Here is a 21,889-nt window from a genome sequence, read left to right on the forward strand (position 1 = left end):
TTACCATAGCTGCGTAAGTGGGTGAATTCCTCGCCCTGAATTACGTACCGCACGCAATCCGGCGCCCAAAGGGAATATTCCTTGCCTTCTAAGTCTTTGAGGACTAACCGTAAACGGTCGATGTCTTCGAAGACGACGTAATTTTTTATTTCGTATGCTTTACCGCAAATCAGGTCACGCCAGTGTATTTGGTTGACGATCATTATATCTATGAAATATTCTTAAATGCGTTGCCCTTGTCTCCGTAGTCTTGAAGCGTTTGCAGCACCACCGACAGGGAATACGGATGCCTTCCGCGTAGTTGCTAAGGGCACGACAGATGACGTCATAATCGTTGCTAACCATGGTCAGGTAACCATTCGCGTCATACTGCGAAATTATCTTGCGTTGGTCTGCGGAGAGTATGCCATTTCCTTTCGGCGTCTTTAATTCGATGCAAAGCCCTTCATACCTTAAATGCGCGTTCAGTATTAAGAGGTCGGGTTGACCCCTTTGATAACCCTTCTGCCAGCATTTTATGCGTTTGCTGTCAGAATCCTGCAATTCCCCTAAGCCGGGCGCTATGAGCATCTGTGGGTAGAAGCGGCGTATGTAGTCCACGACTTTCTTATGCAGGTCAAACTCATTTTCCATTTTGAAGACTAACTTGTTAGGACTATCGAACCGCCTTTCTATTTCATACTTACCTGTCTTTCTCAATGAGGGAAGAACGTCCTCGAGGACCCAATCCTGGAATGTCTCTGCCGTTGGCATCTTAGAGCTAAATATTAGTTGATACAACCCAGATTCGGTTACGTACAGGGAATTAGGCTGTGAATACGAGGGGAGGCGATTCACCTCCACTCTAAGTTCGCTAAGCTTTACCTTATACTTTTCACGAACATGCACCTTAATTGCATCTTTTGGGCGTTCGTAACCCAACGCCAGCGCCACTTCCTTTGCTTTGAAGTATAGTTTATCGCCTTGCACTATGCATTGCAGTTTGGTTTCGTTGTTTTCGAATACGCGAAGCATATTATGCGTAAGGGATATTTTTCTTTAGATTGGCTGAGGCAACGAAGTCATTAATAGGCAACGCTCTTTAGCTGATTCATTTCTACGCTCAGTTGCGCGTCAGACACGACGAAGACGTAGCAGTTTATTTTGTCGCCGTCGCCGGCATCGGTGTTCTTGGTGCGCTTGATCTCCAATGTTATACCATCCTGCGTATTTACTAGACGCAAACCCTGCCCATGTAGGTCTTCGTCGTTAATGGTGCGCACGTCAATCCATAACGCATATTTGTCCTTAAAGAATTCCTCGGGGCTAATTTGGTCGCCAAACTTGCGCATGGCCTCTCTGTACACGTCTGCGGGCTTTATCCCCTGGGAGTAAACCTTGTTTGGGACTCCGTTTATGTTGACCCCCACGTTAGTAATGTTGGGGTTGTGAAAGGCCTCGGAGTCGCGCTTGCCGGCCTCGTAGGGTTTGGCAAACACCAGCATCAACCCCGTGAGACTTCTTCGTGGGAGGTTAATGCTTTGGTTGATAACCTCATCCGTCTTATCCAGGAAGCTGAACGTCTTATACATCACTACGTGGTCGTAAAGGAATGCCTTTCCGGCGCTGTATTCCATGCCAGCGCTACGGGCCAGCTCTTCGCTGTACACCGTTTCGTACTGTAGCTCTAAGTTGGTAATAGAGTATGGGTGAACGGCTCCACTAATTGCGCTGTCCATTCCTCCTATGACGTTCCTAGTGTCCGCCAAGGTTACTTCAAACTGTAACTCGGATAACTGCCTGGGGTAGTACACACCATGACTCGTAATTACTTCGAAGTCCAAAGGGATAACGTACTTGCTACCATAGGCGGTCTTTACCCTTGTTGCGTCTGCTACTGCGGTTGCTCCACTGGAGTCCGTAGGCGCGGGGTTAGTATCGCTGCGAAGCTTACGAAGAATAACGCTTCCAATTCCCTGCTCTATCTTTTGTGCACGGTCAAAGGCTGTTAGCCACAGATCCTTATACGTGGTGTACAAATCGTACCTATTCAAATCCAAGAGGGATTCCCCTGCGAACTTGATTCTCATCTTAGAGACGAGGTTCCTGCCCACGTTATTGACGGTATAGCGCTTGTCCTTGGTGCTTGGTTGTATTGCTAGGTCAAACCTCAAAGCCAAGGTACCGGGTATTAGGACTAGGTTATCCGTTAGGCGGGGCACGCCTACGTACAGGGTTTCCCCTGGCTTTGCGCTGGATGGCGTGAATGTGACCCGGTGAAAGGTGCGTTCTGCTTTCAGCCCGCCAACCTGCTTAGGTAATACGTTGGGATTTAACTTTGAGCTTATCATATATAATGGAAGTAGAAGGAACGGATTTTGACCCCCTTACCGAAGAAGGCCAAGTAGACATTAACGACGAAGAATACGAGTCTTTACTTCCTAATGACAACGTAGACTCCCGAGGTCTCTTCGATAAGCTAAGACGCAAATATGGCAGCAGGGCCCGCGAGGCCTGGCGTTCCTTAAAGGACAAGTGGCAATCGAGGAACCCAGGGAGATCTATTCCGGAGTACTTGGAATTGCAAAACTTGGATTCCACGGACCTAAGAACTGAAATGCTAAGGGGGCTTTTAGACGACGTAAGGGAGAAATTTCCAAATGTGGACTTGGCCCGCCTTAATTTCCAAACCGGAGATAAGGGGCAAATTCAAATCCAGTACCAAGGAAGGGATAAGTGGTATAATCTCTACCAAAGGAGAGACTCCGGCAGGCTCACCAGTAATCTCCCAAAAGAAATCAAAGACGCATTAGGAAGACCTAATTTGGTGGAAAGACTAAGAGAAAACGATGAAAACACCAGCGAAGCCCTTGAAAATTTCAAGGCCCTAATGCAGCGGCAACAAAAAGGCATCGAAGCAATAAGGGAAGTCGAAGGACTAAAGGAAACGATGGACGAAAAGGATGCGGATTACGCGAAACAAAGCGAATTACTCTTCGATGCTCAAATGAGAGAACTTGACGACAAGGACAAGTCAATAACGGAACTCGTAGGACAAAGGGACGAAGCCAGGCGCGAAAGAGATCAAGCCCAAGTGGCCTTCGAACTTGCCCTGCGAGACGCAAACCTAAGCGAAGAAGAAGCTAAGGACTTACGTACCACCATTACCAACTCTTTGGAGGAACGGCGGCAGTTGGTTGCCGAAATCAACACCAAGGAAGAACAAATCCGGCAAAGAGATCAGGCTATCGAAGACCTGGAGGGGCAAATAGAGCGGCAGCAAGAAGTAGTTGCGGACCAAACTCGTCCCGAAGAAGAAAGGGAAGCAGCTCAAAGGGAATTAGAGGCTCTTCAGGAAAGACTGGCAGAGTTGCAGGCGCAAAAAGAAGGCCTGGAAAGGGAGCTGGGACTTACCACCAAGGAAAAGGTAAAAAGAGCCCTTTTGAAGTATGGCGTTCCACTGGCATTTGCGGTCGCTATTTCAAGCGTAGTAGGAGTTATCCTATCTACACTTAAGGATACGGGCGCAGGCGTAAAGAAATTAGGCAGTGGGCTAACGGACTTGGGAAAAAAGATGGCAGCCGGTCTTCCTGGGCTGCTTGGTAGCGTTCTTGGCCTGGCACTTAGGGCCGGCGGAGAACTGTTAAAGTTCGTGGGGAATAACATTTGGATCCTCGTAGTAGCTATTGGGGTGGTCCTCCTGAAGAAGATGAAGGGTTAATCTTATCCTTATGTATTATGTCGGGCTTATCGTCGTCGGGTGTCCGAGGTGTTCTCGACTGGGGATAAGTAAAGATAGTATTCGCACCGCCTTGATAATGCGGAACTAGCGGTATGGCAGTCATAGTGCTAATAGGCTTATGGCTCCAAGTAGCATCCGTCGGAGGAGTGTTGGATCCTGAATAAATAGCATTTATCGAAGTGTAAATAGTAAATTTAGTTGACGTACCGGTATTAATCTGAAGCTTTGCGTATTGGCAATTAGCTATCATGTGAAAAGTTACCGGCGTTATGTCTTCTGAGCCCACGCAGGGTTCATATGAAAAATGGGCTGGATCCCTTTTATTTTTTTTCGTCCTGTAAGGCAGCAACGGATGGTTATTCTCATCTACGATCCTAAACCCAATACCGTATTCATCCGCCACGCCAATGTTAATGGTGCATATAATCAATCCTAAACCCCCAACCTTCACCCACAATCCAGTGCCAACCCAATCATTGTTGGGTCCGTACCCCTCTTCCCTTAGGTAATGTAAAAACCAATCTTCCTTCGCGTGTGGGTTCATATATTTAAAGACTAAGCACCGTAAGAGTGCTAATGGTTGCGTGGTTATATTTTTCATCTCTCTGATTTTCTATGCTATTTATACAAACACTCCCCGTATCATCTACACGTATCTGCAGCTTTACCTTCCCATGGCAATCGGCGACCATGTGGAAAGTCCAAACCGATAGATTTTCGGCGCTGGCTGGGTTGGGCTCTACGGAAAAATGTACAGGCTCCCTGTTGTTTGTCTTATTTCTCATAGGCTGCAGTACGCCATTCTCATCCAGGAACCTAAAGCCGACGTTGGCGTGACTACTCGTGCCAATGCAAATACTACAAAGGATTAACTTCTTTCCCGAGTAGTTCAAATTCACGGACATGCCCGTGACATCAACCCAAGAGCTCTGGGTGTATTTTTTCTCGCCTGTGTAAGTCGTATAAACACAATCTACTCCAGCTACGTAGGGGTTGTTCATCGCCATATATAATAGCTCAGACCAATGCTTGCGGTGGCTAAGCCGGCTTTTAGTAAGTTATGGTCATATTCCTCAGGTATCGCAGGCAGGACCTTCTTCGATGGTTTCTTAACTACGGGTAGCTTCGTTTCGTGTGACTTTTTTGGCTTCTCTACGAAGTGAGGAATGTTCCTAAGAGTGTCAGAGTTCACGTCGTTCACCCCAAACTTCATATCCTTAGTAGCTCGTTGAAGTTTGTTGTTGTAACCCACGATGGAATCGGCGTTGATGACCAAATTACTTGGCATTAGCCAACAACCGGGCGACAAGGCGTAATCTAACCGCACTTTAGATTGCTGCACCGCAAGTTGATACCTTTGAACTGACTTAGAGATCTCATTCTCGATAACAGCGCTTTCGAAGAGGACAAGGAATACTTGTTGCGTTTCCTGCGACGCACCACTGGCATCTACGATGGGGCTGCGAGTACTAACCTGCGCTCCTAGAATGCAGTAAACAAAGGCCTCGATGCTTCGATTAATCCTTGCTAGGTTTTTCAGTCCAATGCCCTTTGCGGCAAAGAAAGGCGCCCAAGGATACTTCTCTTTACTTTGAATGAAGTAGATTAGATTACCCTTTGTTCCACTACCTCCTAAGTCTGAGAATTCGTAGAAGCTAGGATATCCCATGCCCGGCGTTTCTATGCTAGCACCAACATACGAAGCATAGGTGTAAGTCTCTCCTAAACCATGGGCGGCACCCTCTTTGTTGCGAAAATCAGGGTTGGTAAGCTTAAACTCATTCCTTAATCGCTCCCATGCGACTTTGTCATATTTGTTATCCTTTGGGTTAAAGACAGTGTCACCAGGAAGCGGCGCTCCTAACTCAAACAATATCCTACGAATAGTAACAGCAACGTGGAATCTTAGGAAAGGAATATGGAACATGTCCGCGGCTATACCACATCCTTTAGTAGCAGCCCAGACAGCAAAGTTTAACTGCTGCGGCCAATACCGCATGTTGGGACCTGATAACCATTCTCTGGATTCTTTCCCTGAGGTATGTTTCATGGCAGTTTCTCTAAAGATGTCTCTGACCTTTGTCTTAAACCTCGCAGGACCCACGGGGATTTCTAAGGAGGTAACCATCTTAGCAAAGTCATCCGCATCTTTGTTGTCGTAAAATGGGTAATCCTCTGTTGTCGGTAATAGATTCTCTGGAAAATTAGGTTGCCTTTCTTTATGCACGGGCTTGGCGGTCACCTTTGGCTCCAAGTCCGCATTGCTGTACATTCTGGAGCCTTGGTAATAAATACCGTCTGGTCTTCGCTCAAACTTACTAGGGTCTGCATGTGGAAACATCTTCCTAAAGGCCCTCCAGTTCGCATAATCCCTGTTGTCATGATGTGGCTGCTCCTCAATATCATTCCCAAAAGCGTCGTACATTAGTATATATAATGGATGTTATACCATCAGCACCTCAGTTGTACCCAGATGTTCCCAATTATCACACTACGGCACCAATAACGGATGCCGAAAACTTCAGGCTCAATAAAGCAAATTTAATCCTGGCTTACTTGGAAGGGCAAACACAACACTACGAAAAAGTCCGAAAAAAGTACGTCAGAGCCCGGAGTACGCTACATAAGATTTCGATAACTTCAGGATCCATATCCGTTGTGTTAACGGGCTCCGGCGTTGCTACTTCGCTTACTGGGCCGGGAATAATCGTTGGAGTTCCTTTGGCCGCCGTTGGGGCAGCCTGTGGTATTATTTCTGCTGTTGCTACGGGCATTATGAAACAGTTGTCAAGCAAAATATCCAAGCATGACACGACAATAGCTCTATCAAGGGCTAAAGTAAATACAATTACCGATCTTGTCTCAAAGGCTTTGCGTGACAGAAAGATAGACGACGTAGAATTCTCGCTTATTCTGACCGAAGAAGACAAATACGAGAAATTAAAGTCGGACATAAGAAATAAAAAAACAGTCGTAAAAGATCTTTCCGAGGAATCTCGCAAAAAGATCTACCAAGGAGCGAAAGAAGAGCTTCAAAGAAAGCTTGCTCAGTAAATATCGTGACAGGATTCTATTTACATATCGAACGTCAGTCTAGAAATTACGCGTAATATAAATTCAGTGAATTATTACGCGTAATATAAATTCAGTGAATTATTACGCGTAATATGAATTATTCAGTGAATTATTACGCGTAATATGAATTATTTGGCGAATTATTACGCGTAATATGAATTATTTGGCGAATTATTACGCGTAATATGAATTATTTGGCGAATTATTACGCGTAATATGAATTATTTACATAACCTTATTTGGCAAATTATTACGCGTAATATAAATTCATCGTATGAATTACGCGTAATATGTTATTGTCGCCTCGGAATCCATCCTAACAGGGGGTGGTTGGAGTCAATTTTGTCAAATATTTCGTAAATTACGTCAGGGTAATAAGGAATATCCTTATCCAGCCGACAAAACATCCACTCGGCTTTTGTCATATCAGAAACCTCAGGAATAGACTTACCGGTAATTTCAGACAAAATGTAAGAGATGTCTTTGTAATATTTCCCTAGCTTTAATTTTTTCAGCGTTTTCCGTAGACTTTGTGGGGTTGGCTCTTCTAAGTGGTCTATGATTTTCTTCTTTACTTCGTCGTTTAAATATACCGGTCGATAACCTTGGATATGGCTCATCCAGTCCCTAAAGTATTTTATTCTTTTGTATGGGGTCTTCTTACGACCTCCATTGGCGTAATACTGCTCTCTGGTAGCATTTGGTACGGCATTACGAATGTTTTTACCACACTCGTAACACTGTGCTGACGTGTCGTCTTCTATTTGCATTTTCTTACCACAACACCAGAAACCCCGAGGCTTGGGTATGTTAACTTTGGATCTTAGGCAAATTATACAGAAGTCATTGGTGAACTTTTTACATTCATGCATCGTATATCCGACAAATATTTTAACCTCCGTTTGCGGTACCCAAATACAGCAGCAGTAAGGACACACCGCGGGAAATCCCGTAAATCTGCTGTACCCGTCTTCGTAAATCCGCGAGTTAAACCCGTATATCTTTGGCATCAATCGCGAGTCCCCCTACCTGCTGCTTACAGAGGTATGAAGAAAACGGCTATAAGGTGCTCATAAGCAGCGACTACGACGAAATCTGCAGGGAGATCACTGCGTATGCTGAACACCTACGAATTCCCTGCAGGTGGTGTTGTAAGGTCTTTAAGACCTCGGAGACTTTGGCAACACACTTAAAGATATTTCATAGATTTGAGACTAGCGTCTGCTAAAGTCCGCTGCGCTTTAGGATCCGCGGAGCACCGATGCCCCACAAAGGATTCTTTGAGAAATGCACTGCCGCAATGAAGGCAGGTGTATTTTTTCTCCTCACGAATTACGGGGGTAATGCAATCGGCTGGTAGTTCACACGTAATACAGTCCATATATTGAAAGGGTGATTAGGAAGGGGTCCTTATTTTTATTGTTGTTTTGATGATACTTAACAAACAACAAGAATGGGATTTGAGACTCTTTGCACAAACCCCATTCTAAAAGGGTCTCAGAATGTTGAGTATAAGGTTGTTATATTGTTAAGGACGTTTATTTGTCGAGGCAGTTGAAGATATGTTCCTCTTCTCTGATGCAACCACAGCGGTCGCACTCTTGCCTCCAATACTCCCTTTTAGTCCACAGGACACCTTCGGCGCGTTCAAAAGAGGGGAAAGTACGGACTATCTTCTTATGGTAATCTATGCGATTCCTTAAGTAATCCTCTTTATGCGGGCAGCGACTCATCATATCCGCACATTGGTAGCAATCCACGCCTTCCAAGTCGTAGCTCCCAAAGAGAAATCGATAGTTGACTTCATGTGTTTTCCGATGCGTCTGTAAACGTTGACGACTGCTTAGTATCTTATTACAGAAACTACACTGTCTGCTTTGTTCACAGACGCCCCTTTTCAGGTGCTCGGAGGTGTTAGGAAATTCCTTATTACAGCCCTTGCAAAGCCCACAAATGCGTTTGTCTTGATGTTGTCGCATCTTTTGAACGGTGCTGAATTCTTTACCACAATCCTTACAAACTTTACTAATTGGTTTCTTTGTGCAAACGCCACGACGAACGTGGTATTGTAGTCTTTGCTTGGTGCTGAACACCTTCTTACACATTGAACAGTTCATTTATACTTAAGTGTACCTTAAGCACAATATAACGTATTTTCAACTTTATTGTTAACATTCTGCAGTGTCTTTTAAAATAGGTCTGCAGGAGCATATGCGTGTGTCGTTTAAAAGATGTCTTAAAATGTTAAGTATAAGGTTGTTAAATTGTTAAAGATATGCATGTTACTTTCAAAAGACACCTTAGAATGTTGAGTATAAGGTTGTTAAATTGTTAAGGATGTCTCGTATGAGTCATTTAAAAGATACATAAGAATGTTGAGTATAAGGTTGTTATATTGTTAAGGATGTCTCGTATGAGTCATTTAAAAGATACATAAGAATGTTGAGTATAAGGTTGTTATATTGTTAAAGATATACGTATGCTGTTTAAAAGACACCTAAGAATGTTAAAGATAAGGTTGTTAAATTGTTAAAGATGTCTTGCATGCTACTTTTAAAAGACACCTAAGAATGTTAAGTATAAGGTTGTTAAAGACTATTACTTTCCTAAGAAGATACCTAAGAATGAGGTTATTTCTTTCTTTAAGAAAAGTAGTATCCTTAACAATTTAACAACCTTATACTTAACATTCTGAAGTGTCTTTTAAAAGACTCACGTAGCATATCTTTAACAATATAACAACCTTATCTTTAACATTCTGAAGTGTCTTTTAAAGCAGCATACGCACACATCCTTAACAATTTAACGACCATACACTTAACATTCTGAAGTGTCTTTTAAACAGCATACGTATATCTTTAACAATTTAACAACCTTATCTTTAACATTCTAAGGTATCTTTTAAATGACTCATGCATATATCCTTAACAATTTAACAACCATACACTTAACATTCTAAGGTATCTTTTAAAGCAGCTCTACAGGGGATATCGCATAAAGTCCTTAACGCTTTCTTTTGCCCAACCGGCCATCGTCAACAAGGCGCCAAACCTTTCCGCGCGCTTCAGACTGCACATTTCATCATACAATTCCTGCACGCGCTCCCGCAGCCGATCGATCTCCTCCCTTTGCATTTCTATGGTGTCTCTTTTATCTTTTGCGTCGCCGGCAATCCTTCTTACTGCGTCCACTGGGTCCATCGTATATATAATGGATCCGAACCATATTCCCTGCAATGCTCTGATAGTAGGACCCACCGGCTGCGGCAAAACGCAGTTCGTAGTGGAGCAGCTATTAGGACCCTTTAGATACCGTTTCGACTACATAGTGCTATTATGCCCCACCTACGTGAATAACCGCACCTGGGAAGGCATAGGAGTGAAAGATGACGACTTCTTTGTGGATATCTTAGATCCTAATGAGTTATCCAGCCATTTGAAGTTTTGGCACAAACAATTCCCCAAGGACACGCAAACCCTCCTCATACTGGATGACATTGCCTGCGGGGACGACGTAAAAAGACGCACTTCCGAATTATTGAAGCTCGCTTTCAGCGGCAGACACGACAATATCAGCGTTTGGTTGCTTTCCCAGCAGCTTACCAGCGTCTCTAAGCCCTTCAGGGAAAACATAGGTTCACTTGTCGTATTTTATACTCCGAGTCGGAGTGACCTGGAAACCATCTTAAGCGACTACGGGGGTGAGATAAGCAAGGAACAGTTACACGAATACATGCGGCATTTAAAGACGCACCAACATTCCAAGATGATCTTCTCTTTGAGGTTTCCCTACACGGTTGGAATCTATGATTCCTAATGTATATGGATATTGAGCAGTTGATGGAAGTCCCCACGCAGCTAGATGAAAGTAACCTTAAGGAACAACTTAACATCCTTGTGTCTTCGGGGAAGTGCAAAGAAATGATAGGTAAGGAACTTACCCATGAGCAGGTTAATAAGTTGTCGGAAGAGGAAGTCAAAAAGTTCCATAAGAGGTATGAGGCCGCCCTTGCAAGTAAGACCACGGACGCCGTCGCAGACTCCGCTATCCGACTTGCCACCAAACTCCTCGGACTTGCACTGCCCATAGACGACGTGGAGCAACTGCGGAAGGACATAAGCGAGGACTATGTCATCGCCCAAGAACTTAAGATAACCTGCGGCTGGTTGTCCTTGAAGTGCGGTAAGTTAATGGCAGTCGCCTCTGTGGCTTTGCACGTAGCTCAGCATGTCGACTTGAAGGAGGTACTGGTGTCTTGGAAGGACTTCAAGAAGGACAGAGAAGTCGAAAAGGTCTTCCAGGCAGCACTTACTGAGGTACCTGATCAAGTCGCCTCAAGTACTTAGTCAAGTTATCCTTAAGTACTTAGTCAAGTCATTCTCAAGTACTTACTCAAGTACTTACTCAAGTCGTTGTCAAGTCACCTCAAGTACTTAGTCAAGTCATTCTCAAGTCACCTCAAGTACTTAGTCAAGTCGCCGTTAAGTCATTGCCAAGTCGTCATCAAGTTACTTGTTAAGTCCTTCAAGTCCTTAGATATAAGATGAGTGGCACCGAAGAACAACCAGAAGATACCAAGATTACCAAGGCTAAATCTCCAGGCAGAGTTGCCGCGGGAAAGAAGCTCGCAGAGATGAATAAAAAGAACAAAGCCAAAAAGGAAGAAAAGGTGGAGGAAGAGGAATCCTTTTGGAATCCCGGCTACGTCATCGGCGCGTTAGGAGTCGCTATAGCAGCAGGCAGCCTCTACTTACAATGGCGGGCAGCAAAAAAGGTAAAACCACCAACATATCACGCGCCCGTGCACACACCTGTGGAACAGGCTGTTAGAAAAAGTAAGATCCCTGAAATGGAATAACCTTCTCGCTTTGTAATATAATGTCGACCGCGTTGTTGAAAACTGTTGAAGAAGCAGCTATTATTACTTCCATCGTTGCGGGTATTGGTTGGGTAGGTAAGAAAGTGCTCAAAGAAGACTTTACTGAAGACCCAAGCAAGAGCTTCGCTAACTTTGCTAAGATGACCGCTGCCGTAGGCGGGGCTATCATGCTAAAGGATTACCTACGTAAGGAAAAGTACCTGCCTACGACATAAGCTTTGCTTGCGTCTAGTATAAATGGCTAGCGTGGTCGTAGGTGGAATTGTTGCAGCTTTAGCATTCACTGGAGCTAATTATGGTGGTCAGTATTTGGATAGATTAGTCAGAGGCGACAAGGCTGCAGAAGCAGCCGCCGAAAGGAAGAGACACGACTTAGCGCTGGAGAAATATCAGCGAGACGTGGCGGCTTGGAATGAAAAAAGACAAGCTTACAGGGATTGGTTGGACAAGAACTACCAAGACAAAATGCAGGCGGATAAGAACTTCGAAAACACAGACTACGCCTTTAAACTTTATGCGCAGGCACACCCCGACTTTAGGTTAAGAAAGCCTCAGTTTAAGGATTACTATCAGCCTTCTAAGAAACAAAAAGACAATGAGCTGGTATTTGTTGGCATCGCAGGGCTGGCGGGAGGCGTGGCTTTGGCGTATCTAATATAATGATCGTCTTTTTGGAAAGCGACAAGAATAACTTTACTACTTATCTGAATCCTCCCATCAAAGCCCATAAAGTTCGGTTGGTTAGTTGCTCTTTGTACAATTCTTGGTATAATTTAGTCAATGGCTTTGTCATGGGAACTTCCGGCACCAAACCAAAAATACCAGATTCCCATTACACCCCCATAACACTGGCTAAGGAGCTAGCAAAGCATGGATATACTCTTACCACAGGATTACCCCATGAAATGACATTCAAGAAAAATAGTGGAAGCGCTAATCTAAAGGACAGTTCATTGGTAGAACTCCTGGGCCTTACTAGTACCACGATAAATAGCGGCAGTACATATGATGTGAAATGGAAAGTCGCATCCTCTTACGAAGTCTATTGCGACTTGGTCCATAGTTACAACAATGGAGAAAAGTCTTCTCTTATGTCCAAGTTTCTGCCCAAAGGTAATCCATTTGACCTGGTAGAATACACTCCCATTTCTTTGAGCTATGACTTGTCTAATTTGGTAGAAAGCATAAACATCACCATTAAAGTGGACGGAAAGACGGTGGATTTTAACGGACGCAAGATTAATCTCGTTTTGGAATTCATATAATGGGCCGCGTAGAGGACAAACTAAAAAGGATTTACTATGAACCTGAAAGCTATTGGAAAGGAGCGTCAGCTATCAAGAAACTCGCGACCGCGGCCAGGGTATCAGAAGAAACGGCTAAGAACTGGCTAAGAAAACAAACCCTCTGGCAGGTTTATCTTCCCGTGCCTAAGTACATTCCCAGGCCCAGCTTCACCGTAAATACCCCTAATGAAGTTCATCAGGCAGATTTGCTCTTCTTGCCGCACGACAAGGTGAGAAAAAAGACCTACAGGTACGCTTTGACCGTAGTCGATATCGCAAGCAGATACAAGGACGCCGAACCCATAACCAGTAAGGATTCTGGGGAAGTCGCAGAAGCCCTAGGTAGGATTTATAAGCGCGTTTTGAAATGGCCTAAGCTGCTGCAAGTGGATGCGGGGACAGAGTTTATGGGCGTGGTTACCAAAACCCTGAAAGACTACGACACCAAAATTAGAAGAGCCGAAGCTGAGTACCACAGGGGTCAGAGCATCGTCGAAAGATTCAATAAGACCTTGGCCGAGTGTCTCTTTGGATACCAGTATTGGAAAGAGCTGGAAGATCCCTCCAAACGCAACAGGGAATGGACTCAGCGGCTCCCCCAGGTCGTCGCGGCTTTGAACAACGAGGCGGCCAGGGCTACGGGAATGACACCCAAGGATGCTATAAAAAAGAAACACGTGGAACACAAATCCTACGTCAGAAGTTCAAGGGCGGTCGGACTGAAGGAAAAAAAGCTACCCCGCGACATAGTGGTCAGATACCTCTATCAGCCGGGGGAACTCGAAGGTGGCAGTAAGAGAGCCACGGATCCTAACTGGTCTTTGGAAACGCATGAGATTTCGAAGTCCGTCACCAAGGAAGGGCAACCCGTGTTGTATTACCTAAATGGCCCAAGTCGCGGATTTGTCAAGGAAGAGCTGCTCATAGTCCCCAAAGACTCAGAGTAGTGCTGCTCCACGCGCCCGATTACACTCTAGGCATGTCAGTCTTACGTTGCCTCTGCAATGGCCGCGCTTGTTGTTGATACGATCCACGGAGAACTGCTGATCGTCATTCGGATCAAACCTCCATAGTAAAGGTATGTTACACTTTGCGCAGCGGGCGCCTTTCTTATAGACGTCGTCCACGCATAGGTCGAACGTCATATCTTTTTCTTCGTCGTGCCGCTTGTAGCGAAGGAGTTTCTTGGCAATGTTTTCCTTAGCTATGTCTTCTGGCGTCTTATCGTAACGCAGTTGCGGCCCCCAGCTTCTTTTCAACTGTTTGGCATACTCCACACGGCTTACGGCAGTGTAGATAAGGTTGCTCCAACACAGCCGCTGGTCTATGATCCATAAGGTTTCTTTTATGGTAAGCCCTTGCGCGCTGTGGACTGTCATGCAATAGCCTAAGCGCCAGTCTGGATGGGAGGTTATTTTTTCCACCTTTTCTATGGGCACCCAGGCTTTATCATGCGTTACTGCGTTCTGCAGTTGGATGTCGGTACCGGGTACCCAGACGTCTCTTTTTTGCATGCGGGTGTCGTGGGGTTTGTAGCAAACAGGTACGGGATGCGTAGGGAAGCGCTCTCGGTGTATATTTAGCAAATCCTTTTGTATGCGAGACTGTGCTGCGCGTTTGCTGCTCAGCACCAGATCCTTTGGATGCCACGTGTAAAGGAAGTCCTCGTAGGACTTCGCTCGTACACGTTTGCGCAGCGTCTTGCATTGCTCGGCGTCACTAAGGCCCCGAAGTTCTGCTTTCAGGTTCCTTATTTGATCCTTGCTGCGGTAATCTGCGTTAATTTCCTCCGCATGGTCTACGAAATCTTTTAGCCATTCGTGGGGCATTTCTCCGGCTATTGGAGGAGGCTGGCATGGATCTCCGGCGAATATTACTTGGCACTTTCCGCGGAGGAAGTCTACGAACTCCTGCAGGATTTCCAAAGGTACGGTGCAAATCTCATCCCAAAGTATCACCGGAGGTATGTCGCGGATGGCTTCCGGCACCCACTTTTGGCCATTCCAGCGAAAGAAGCTGTGGTAGGTTTGTGCGTCGTAACCCTGACTGCATAGTTCCCTTTCTAAACGATGCGTTGGCGTTAGCACTTTTATCTTAGGAAAGAGTTCCAAGACGCGCGTAGTCTTACCGCTGCCTCCCGTACCGTAAAGGTAAGAGAAGCGTTGGTAAGAAATGGGGTCCTTTACGGTTGGCATGGGCCTCATTGTGGGCATTACGACGCCCCAAGTATTTTCTCCGTGATATTCTACACGTTCTCTCCATGCTTTTATCTCCTCATCTTTAACGCGCCATTGACCACTTTCCGCCAACTCATCTTCGGTGTAGAATTCCTTCATCTTCTCTAACACTTCGGGCTTTACGTACGAGGAATCCGTAGCTACGCGCGGGATGTCCTCTTTGTCAAACCGCAGGAGCATCGCAAGTAGGTTAATATGCGCGTAGGCTAACATGCTGGCACGCAGATGATAATACTGCGGTCGATGGTCTTGGTAGTAACACAAAGCATTCCATTTGTGTAGTTTATCATCTACGAGGTAATCCCACTTTTCCACGGATACCATTGTTCCTTCATCATGCGCGCGCTTTATAAGGAAGCTTAGCTCACCTTCGTCTGTTATCAGGCGTCGCTGCATATGTTTTTCGCCTTCTTTTGCGCCCTGCGTGAATTTACCTATAACCACACGCGCTGTGGGGTTATGCTCCGGCAACCATTGCGTAAAGGCGCTATGACAAAGTATGGCTTCATGCGCTGTGTATTTTAAAAGTTTGCGCTCTTCAAAGAACTTCAATAGGGGTATGGATATCCATTCTTTCTCCTGCAGGTGCTTCCCGTACCACGCATAGATTATTGGATGTAAGTTTTTTGTAAATTTCCAGCTGGTTAACCGTACGAACCCCGTTGCTGGGGCGTCGTAGTGACCATCCAACGCAACACGAAAGAACTGTGAATCTGGATGTCCGTAACGGTCGTAATATTCCTTACAATCCCCTAGACCTTTAAAACTTGCAGGGTAACAGTGTTTCATATCCAGCGACACGTATTCGTATTCGTCGTATTCCATGTTCCAAAGACCACCGTGACCATGCTCTACACAAGATTTAGCTATGTCTTTGAACTCCTCCGGTGTGGATTTCCACCCGTTTCTCTTTTTGGCCGCTAAGAAGTCCAAACTGCGGGAGCTGAGGACCTCGTCTGAGAAGTCCTCACCAAGGGATTCACATGCACTTCGTATGCGCAGGTGTTCCATTTCCGGTCGGTATAAAGCACCATCTTGGGTCATAAACTGACACCCCTCCGCATCCATTAACCATATGGAATTCTCATGAACTAATTCTGTCAATGGTGACTTCTTATAGACCTTTGTCTCCTTCTTTTTAGGAAACCTTAACTCTCTCCATGCGTGTGCGTTGTGCTGATAAATGACTATAGGAGCACCTCTGCCTCCGTATTTGTGCGTTCCTGGGTAAATAAAGCCGTCGGTGATATCCTTGACGTGTATGCGCCTTTCTAACGCGGTTTCCAACTTCTTGATGTTTTCGATGGCTCCTCCGGTTTTACGAGTAGCATGCTCCCATTTCCTGATGGCTTCTCTTCTCTTTAAGGTTAATTTACCACCGCGGGAGGAATCTTCGAAGAACTCTCTAACCAGCTTCCCTACGCAGTTACCTGGATGGCGCATTGGTTTTAACTTCTTAACATCCGGCGCCTTTATCTTGTACGCACCGTAAATAACCACGGTAACCGGGTAAGCAACTTCGTAGAACAGCACGTCTATTCCCTCAAGTGCTCCCGGTCGCGTGTCCTTGTTTAAAACAAACAGGTCCTTCCTGCCAGACGCCCGTATTGGATTCCTGCCCTTTTCTATTATCCACTCGCCGTCTAAATACTTTATAAACGTCAACTCCAAACGGTAGTCACCTTCGGGCATCAAATTGATTATCCTTTCTGCTCTTTCCTCGTCCATCGTCTCGTCTGTATCTCCCTCCATAAATGTCGTGAAGGCAAAGTCGGCGTCTAAGCGGTCCAGCACCTGAGTTCTGAGCTTGCGCACAGTTTTATTTCTAATGCTTTTGATGGTATCCATCTATATATAAAGGATATTTTAACCTCCGTTTGCGGTACCCAACACAGCAGCAGTAAGGACTTGTCGCGCGGGAAATCCCGTAAATCTGCTGTACCCGCGTTCGGAATTCCGCGGGTTAAACCCGCAAATATACGGCATCGATCGCGAGTCCCCCTTACTGCTGCTAAACAACCTCCAAAATTCTACAAGCCATTAAAAACACAGCTATAACCGGAAGTGACGTCTACTGATAGCAATCTATATGGATAGTAGGTTTCATACTACTTCAGTAGGGGCAGTCAAAAAGCGGTGATGGTTACATATAGGGGCATTCAAAAAGGGGTGATGATGCACATAGGGGCATTCAAAAAGGGGTGATGATGTATATAGGGGCAGTCAAAAAGGGGTGATGATACATATAGGGGCAGTCAAAAAGGGGTGATGGTACATGTATGGGCAGTCAAAAAGGGGTGATGGTACATGTATGGGCAGTCAAAAAGGGGTGATGATGTATATAGGGGCAGTCAAAAAGGGGTGATGGTACATGTATGGGCAGTCAAAAAGGGGTGATGGTACATGTATGGGCAGTCAAAAAGGGGTGATGATACATATAGGGGCAGTCAAAAAGGGGTGATGGTACATGTATGGGCAGTCAAAAAGGGGTGATGGTACATGTATGGGCAGTCAAAAAGGGGTGATGATACATATAGGGGCATTCAAAAAGGGGTGATGGTACATGTATGGGCAGTCAAAAAGGGGTGATGATACATATAGGGGCAGTCAAAAAGGGGTGATGATACATATAGGGGCAGTCAAAAAGGGGTTATGATACATATAGGGGCAGTCAAAAAGGGGTGATGATACATATAGGGGCAGTCAAAAAGGGGTGATGATACATATAGGGGCAGTCAAAAAGGGGTGATGATACATATAGGGGCAGTCAAAAAGGGGTGATGATACATATAGGGGCAGTCAAAAAGGGTGATAATACAAATATGACAGCAAATAGAGGCAATTCTACGGTTAAGGGCGAAACAGCAACGTGCTTAGATTATCAATTAAGGAACATAAAATGAAAATCGAAATGCCGTACAAGGAAACGCCGCATCTGGGCATTGACAATATTATCAATAAAACGTTTGAAATGGACGTCAATCGAATTGTTTTGAAGACACTGTCGGGAAACGAAAGATTTTAATTAAAGGATATGAGCTTCTGAAATGTCATCTTCGTTACCAAAATGATTAATGGAACCACATTCTATTCCAGACGCAGTGGCGCAGCACGTAAAATTAATTTCATAACGCGTCAGATTTTTTAGCAAATAATAGCGCTCTTAAGAATCGTATAAATAGCTCAATTGTTTCAAATATCGAACCTACCGTTAGGTTTAATGAAATATTAAAATGAATTTAATTTTTAAACTTAAAGCGTTTTTATTAATGTTTGCAACATGAATTCATGCTAATGATAGCATTCGCTCTATCCATTGAAAACTATCGTCGAATATAAGGCAGCTTGAATAAGGTTATTTCGATCACAGATAAAGCTATATTTTAGAAAACCAACAAGGTAACTTCAAACGACGCAGGGTTAGTGTTGATAACCAGTTTTACTGACCTTTTCCATAAGTTGATTTTTCTACCAGAGGTAAGCAAAAATTCAAAATAATTAGATTCAATGAATATACTTACACGTAAATGGATTATGAAACATGCACGAATTTTTTTTTTTTTTTTTTTTTTTTTTTAATGTAATGATACTCATATACTTTTTTTTTATAGAAATTGGGAATATTCCTTCTCTTTAATATTTATGTTTCTTAATGTCAATGAGCTATTTAAGAGAATAATGAGTTATTAATATCTGATAGAACGAGAATCACCAGTGATTTTCCTGCTATTTTATTTAAAAAACAACACAACAACTTTATCCATGAATTTTAATATTACGCAAAACCGAGAAAGAAAAAAAAGCCAGCCCCTTTTGCTGGAAATTTTAGGCTTCTCCCAATGATACGCCTGCAACAAACAGGTTTAATTTTTTCTAACGAATCCTTTTACAAAAAGCAACCGAAAATCTTGTTTGGTTTGGGGATTGACCACAGAAAGAAAGTGTCCTTTTTGCGAGTACATGGGGTGTATTACGTCATGTCGCGATGGAGATCCTCACAGTTGAGATCTAATTCTTAATAATTTTCTCCCTGGTATTATCAAAGACAAACCACTTTTATAAAAGGAGTACATGAATAGGTATTATACTCTGTCGATTAAAACGTTTTGTCTTGTCTTTTATTTTGCGAAATCCTTCGCCCGCCAGTTCTCTTTCCTCAGAAATAGGTAACTCCTAAATTTCGATTCGAACAGCATGAAACGAGGGCCAAAGGCACGTTAGGCTCTGGCTTTTAAGTGCTTGTAAAACAAGGACCGTCTTAAATTTGATTGATGAATTGATTGATCAGTGATTTATTTTTATTTGAACTGAAGCAATGTCTAAATCATTTTTTCTTTTTTCGTTTTGCTACAGGAACTCCTGGTCTTCATGGAGTTGATCACGAACTATACAAATGGCTCACTAGAGATACCCAAACATCAATGGCCAAGAATAGAAACTTGTTCCAAAAAGACCATCAATAACTGGAAACTTTTCCGTCAAAATTCCAGCTTAATTTATGAACCTTTTCCATACCAAAGCGAGACACGAGCCCTAACAACTACATGGATAGTGATTGGAGTTCTCGGCATAATAGAAAACTCTTTCATCATATACGTTACAAGGGCTAGAAAAACGTTTCGTGGCCCAATCACGGACAAGGCCGGCCAAAGAAAGGCGTTGGTCTATTTTTTTATATACAACTTGGCTTATTCAGACATCATGACGTCAGTATCGTCCATTATCTTGGTGGTCCAGTTTCATTTTGATGTGTTTCTTGAAACATGGAGCTGTCGTTTGATCCGCTTTATCGGGTTTTTGTTTACCACCATTACAATGGAAATCCTGTTGGTAATCTCTGTTGAACGTTACTATGCAGTAGTTCATCCTTATCGATCTTTCGACATCGTAACTTCAAGGAGCCTTGTCCGTGGAGCCTGGTGTGTCGGGTTTTTGTTAACAGTTGTTGCCACGGTAACGTATGACGTCAAAAGGGTGTGTGTTACTTCTGTTGTTTACAGCATGGCATGTATTCCAGCCAATACCCCTGTCGCTAACACCCTGTCACTTCTCTTCGTCCTCCTCATCTATCTTATTCCAGGTATGTCTCGTTTCACACTAGCCATTTATAAAAAATAGGGGATACTGTACATGGACGGTGTCTATTCCCTGGACATTTCAAAATTTCAATAGAATGGGGGAGGGGAGGTTGGAAGGGACTGGTTCGATCAGGCGAACTACCAACCAACCCCCCAAAAAATCAAGATGATGTAGTCGGATAGTCTCCGTTGCAGACGTTTTATGTAAAGACGTCTGCAACGGAGGCTACTAGTCAGACGAACCCCTGCATCAAATTGCAGTAACATTGCTTGGGCTGCCTGTGACCCTCAGAGTTGACAGAAATACTAGTTATTTTCATGTTTTCCTTTCAATTACTGTTCTACAGGAGTTATCATAACTTTCACCACGTTATCTACAATCTGTAACATAAAATCCACCAATACTGTCAACATACTACCAAATGCAGCAGAACACCTACAGAAGATCCGAGCTACAAGAATTCTTTCTAGTGTAATTTTTTTCTTCATCGTACCATACTTGGGTCTTGTGGTATATACTGTAGCACTTAAGTATGGGAAACTGAAGAAGCTAGGGCACAAAACGATCCACCTTTTGGGATATGCTACTGCAATAATATGCTTTTCCAACTGTGTAATCAATCCTATTTTGTTGGTTTTCCATATGAAAAGTCTTCAACAGAAGTTAAAAGCCTTTTTTAAATTCAGGGCTGTAAGGATTCCCGAAAGTAGCCAAGGGGCTGATCCTGGGGTGACAATGAGCGCAACTGGTCACCCTCCTTTTGCACAATAAAAAATAAATTTCAAATTTCTCAAATTCCAATTTAAATTCAATTTGATACATTGTTTTCCCACCAATTTATGGGTTTCCTTTGTTCTTAGCACAAGCTACCCTGAAACAGACACCACCCTTTTAAAATGAAAGTTGACTCTGTCAATAGTTCCAAGCAAAAGTGGAGCATAGAAATATTTATATCGATTTTTTACTATTGTGTAGTTCCAGTCGAAATTATTCACACCCTCGATCCCTCTTTCCTACCACCCACAGAAATCCCAATTTTTTTCCATACAAACTCTGTAATTTTGTTCTTTCTCTGACCCCCTTACCCCTCGGAAATTCCAAATTGCTCTGTGGGGGGAGGGATTAAGAATGCTTTATGCAACCACAAGGACCATGGGAGGGGAAGCTATGATCAAGAGATGAAATGTAGCCAACAGTTTTAGAAACCTGACCTTTGGTGTATTGGTATCCTAGGATAATTATGACAAAAACTTTGACAACAGCTCTGAATTCAAAGGAAACAGAGGCACTTGTTCTTTTGGGGAAAAAATGTACTAAAATAATAAATCAAGAACTGGAAACTGGGGTGGTCAGAGGTGGATAGTGCAGTGCTGTAGCTACCCCCAGTTTTCTCCAGAAAAGTAACAATAAGTAATATTTATATCAAAAAAAATTTTTTTTTTGCGATCATGTGTTGTGAAGTAGCTTTGTCCCCTCCCCTTAATCTTGTATTCGTTTTAAAAAAAATTGGCATTGTAATATGATTCTTTGAATCACTTTCAGTAGATGTCACCCTCCTAGAGAGCAAACAAACCAATTTAAAAAGTATGAAAAGACCAAATCTGCTTGGGCA

At 43.8% G+C, this 21,889-nt stretch overlaps 1 protein-coding gene and 1 long non-coding RNA gene across 2 annotated transcripts; one reads left to right on the forward strand and one right to left on the reverse strand.

The window, feature by feature from the left end:
* Window positions 1-7,642: 7,642 nt before the first annotated feature.
* LOC148905499 (uncharacterized) lies at window positions 7,643-17,204 on the reverse strand. The gene is made up of 2 exons (XR_016121780.1): window positions 17,070-17,204; window positions 7,643-7,692 (listed from the first exon to the last, which is right to left on the reverse strand). It is a non-coding gene; the product is annotated as an uncharacterized LOC148905499 (long non-coding RNA).
* Window positions 17,205-19,857: 2,653 nt separating this feature from the next.
* Window positions 19,858-21,102, forward strand: LOC116305887 (uncharacterized). The gene is made up of 2 exons (XM_031715884.2): window positions 19,858-20,278; window positions 20,624-21,102. Exons 1-2 carry the CDS (start codon window positions 19,900-19,902, stop codon window positions 21,046-21,048), a joined length of 804 nt encoding a protein of 267 aa, XP_031571744.2. The 5' UTR covers window positions 19,858-19,899; the 3' UTR covers window positions 21,049-21,102.
* Window positions 21,103-21,889: the final 787 nt, after the last annotated feature.

The sequence above is a fragment of the Actinia tenebrosa genome, unplaced genomic scaffold, assembly GCF_029948245.1.
Source record: "Actinia tenebrosa isolate PJP-AT-01 unplaced genomic scaffold, QUT_ActTen_1.0 PGA_scaffold7__59_contigs__length_16204524, whole genome shotgun sequence".
Classification (NCBI taxonomy): domain Eukaryota; kingdom Metazoa; phylum Cnidaria; class Anthozoa; order Actiniaria; family Actiniidae; genus Actinia; species Actinia tenebrosa.

Excerpts from the sequence above, each read along its gene's own strand:
- LOC116305887 (XM_031715884.2), top strand. The coding sequence starts at position 19,900 with ATGACGTCAGTATCGTCCATTATCTTGGTGGTCCAGTTTCATTTTGAT. Across the intron at positions 20,279-20,623 it reads CCTCATCTATCTTATTCCAG|GAGTTATCATAACTTTCACC; the intron begins GTATGTCTCGTT and ends ACTGTTCTACAG.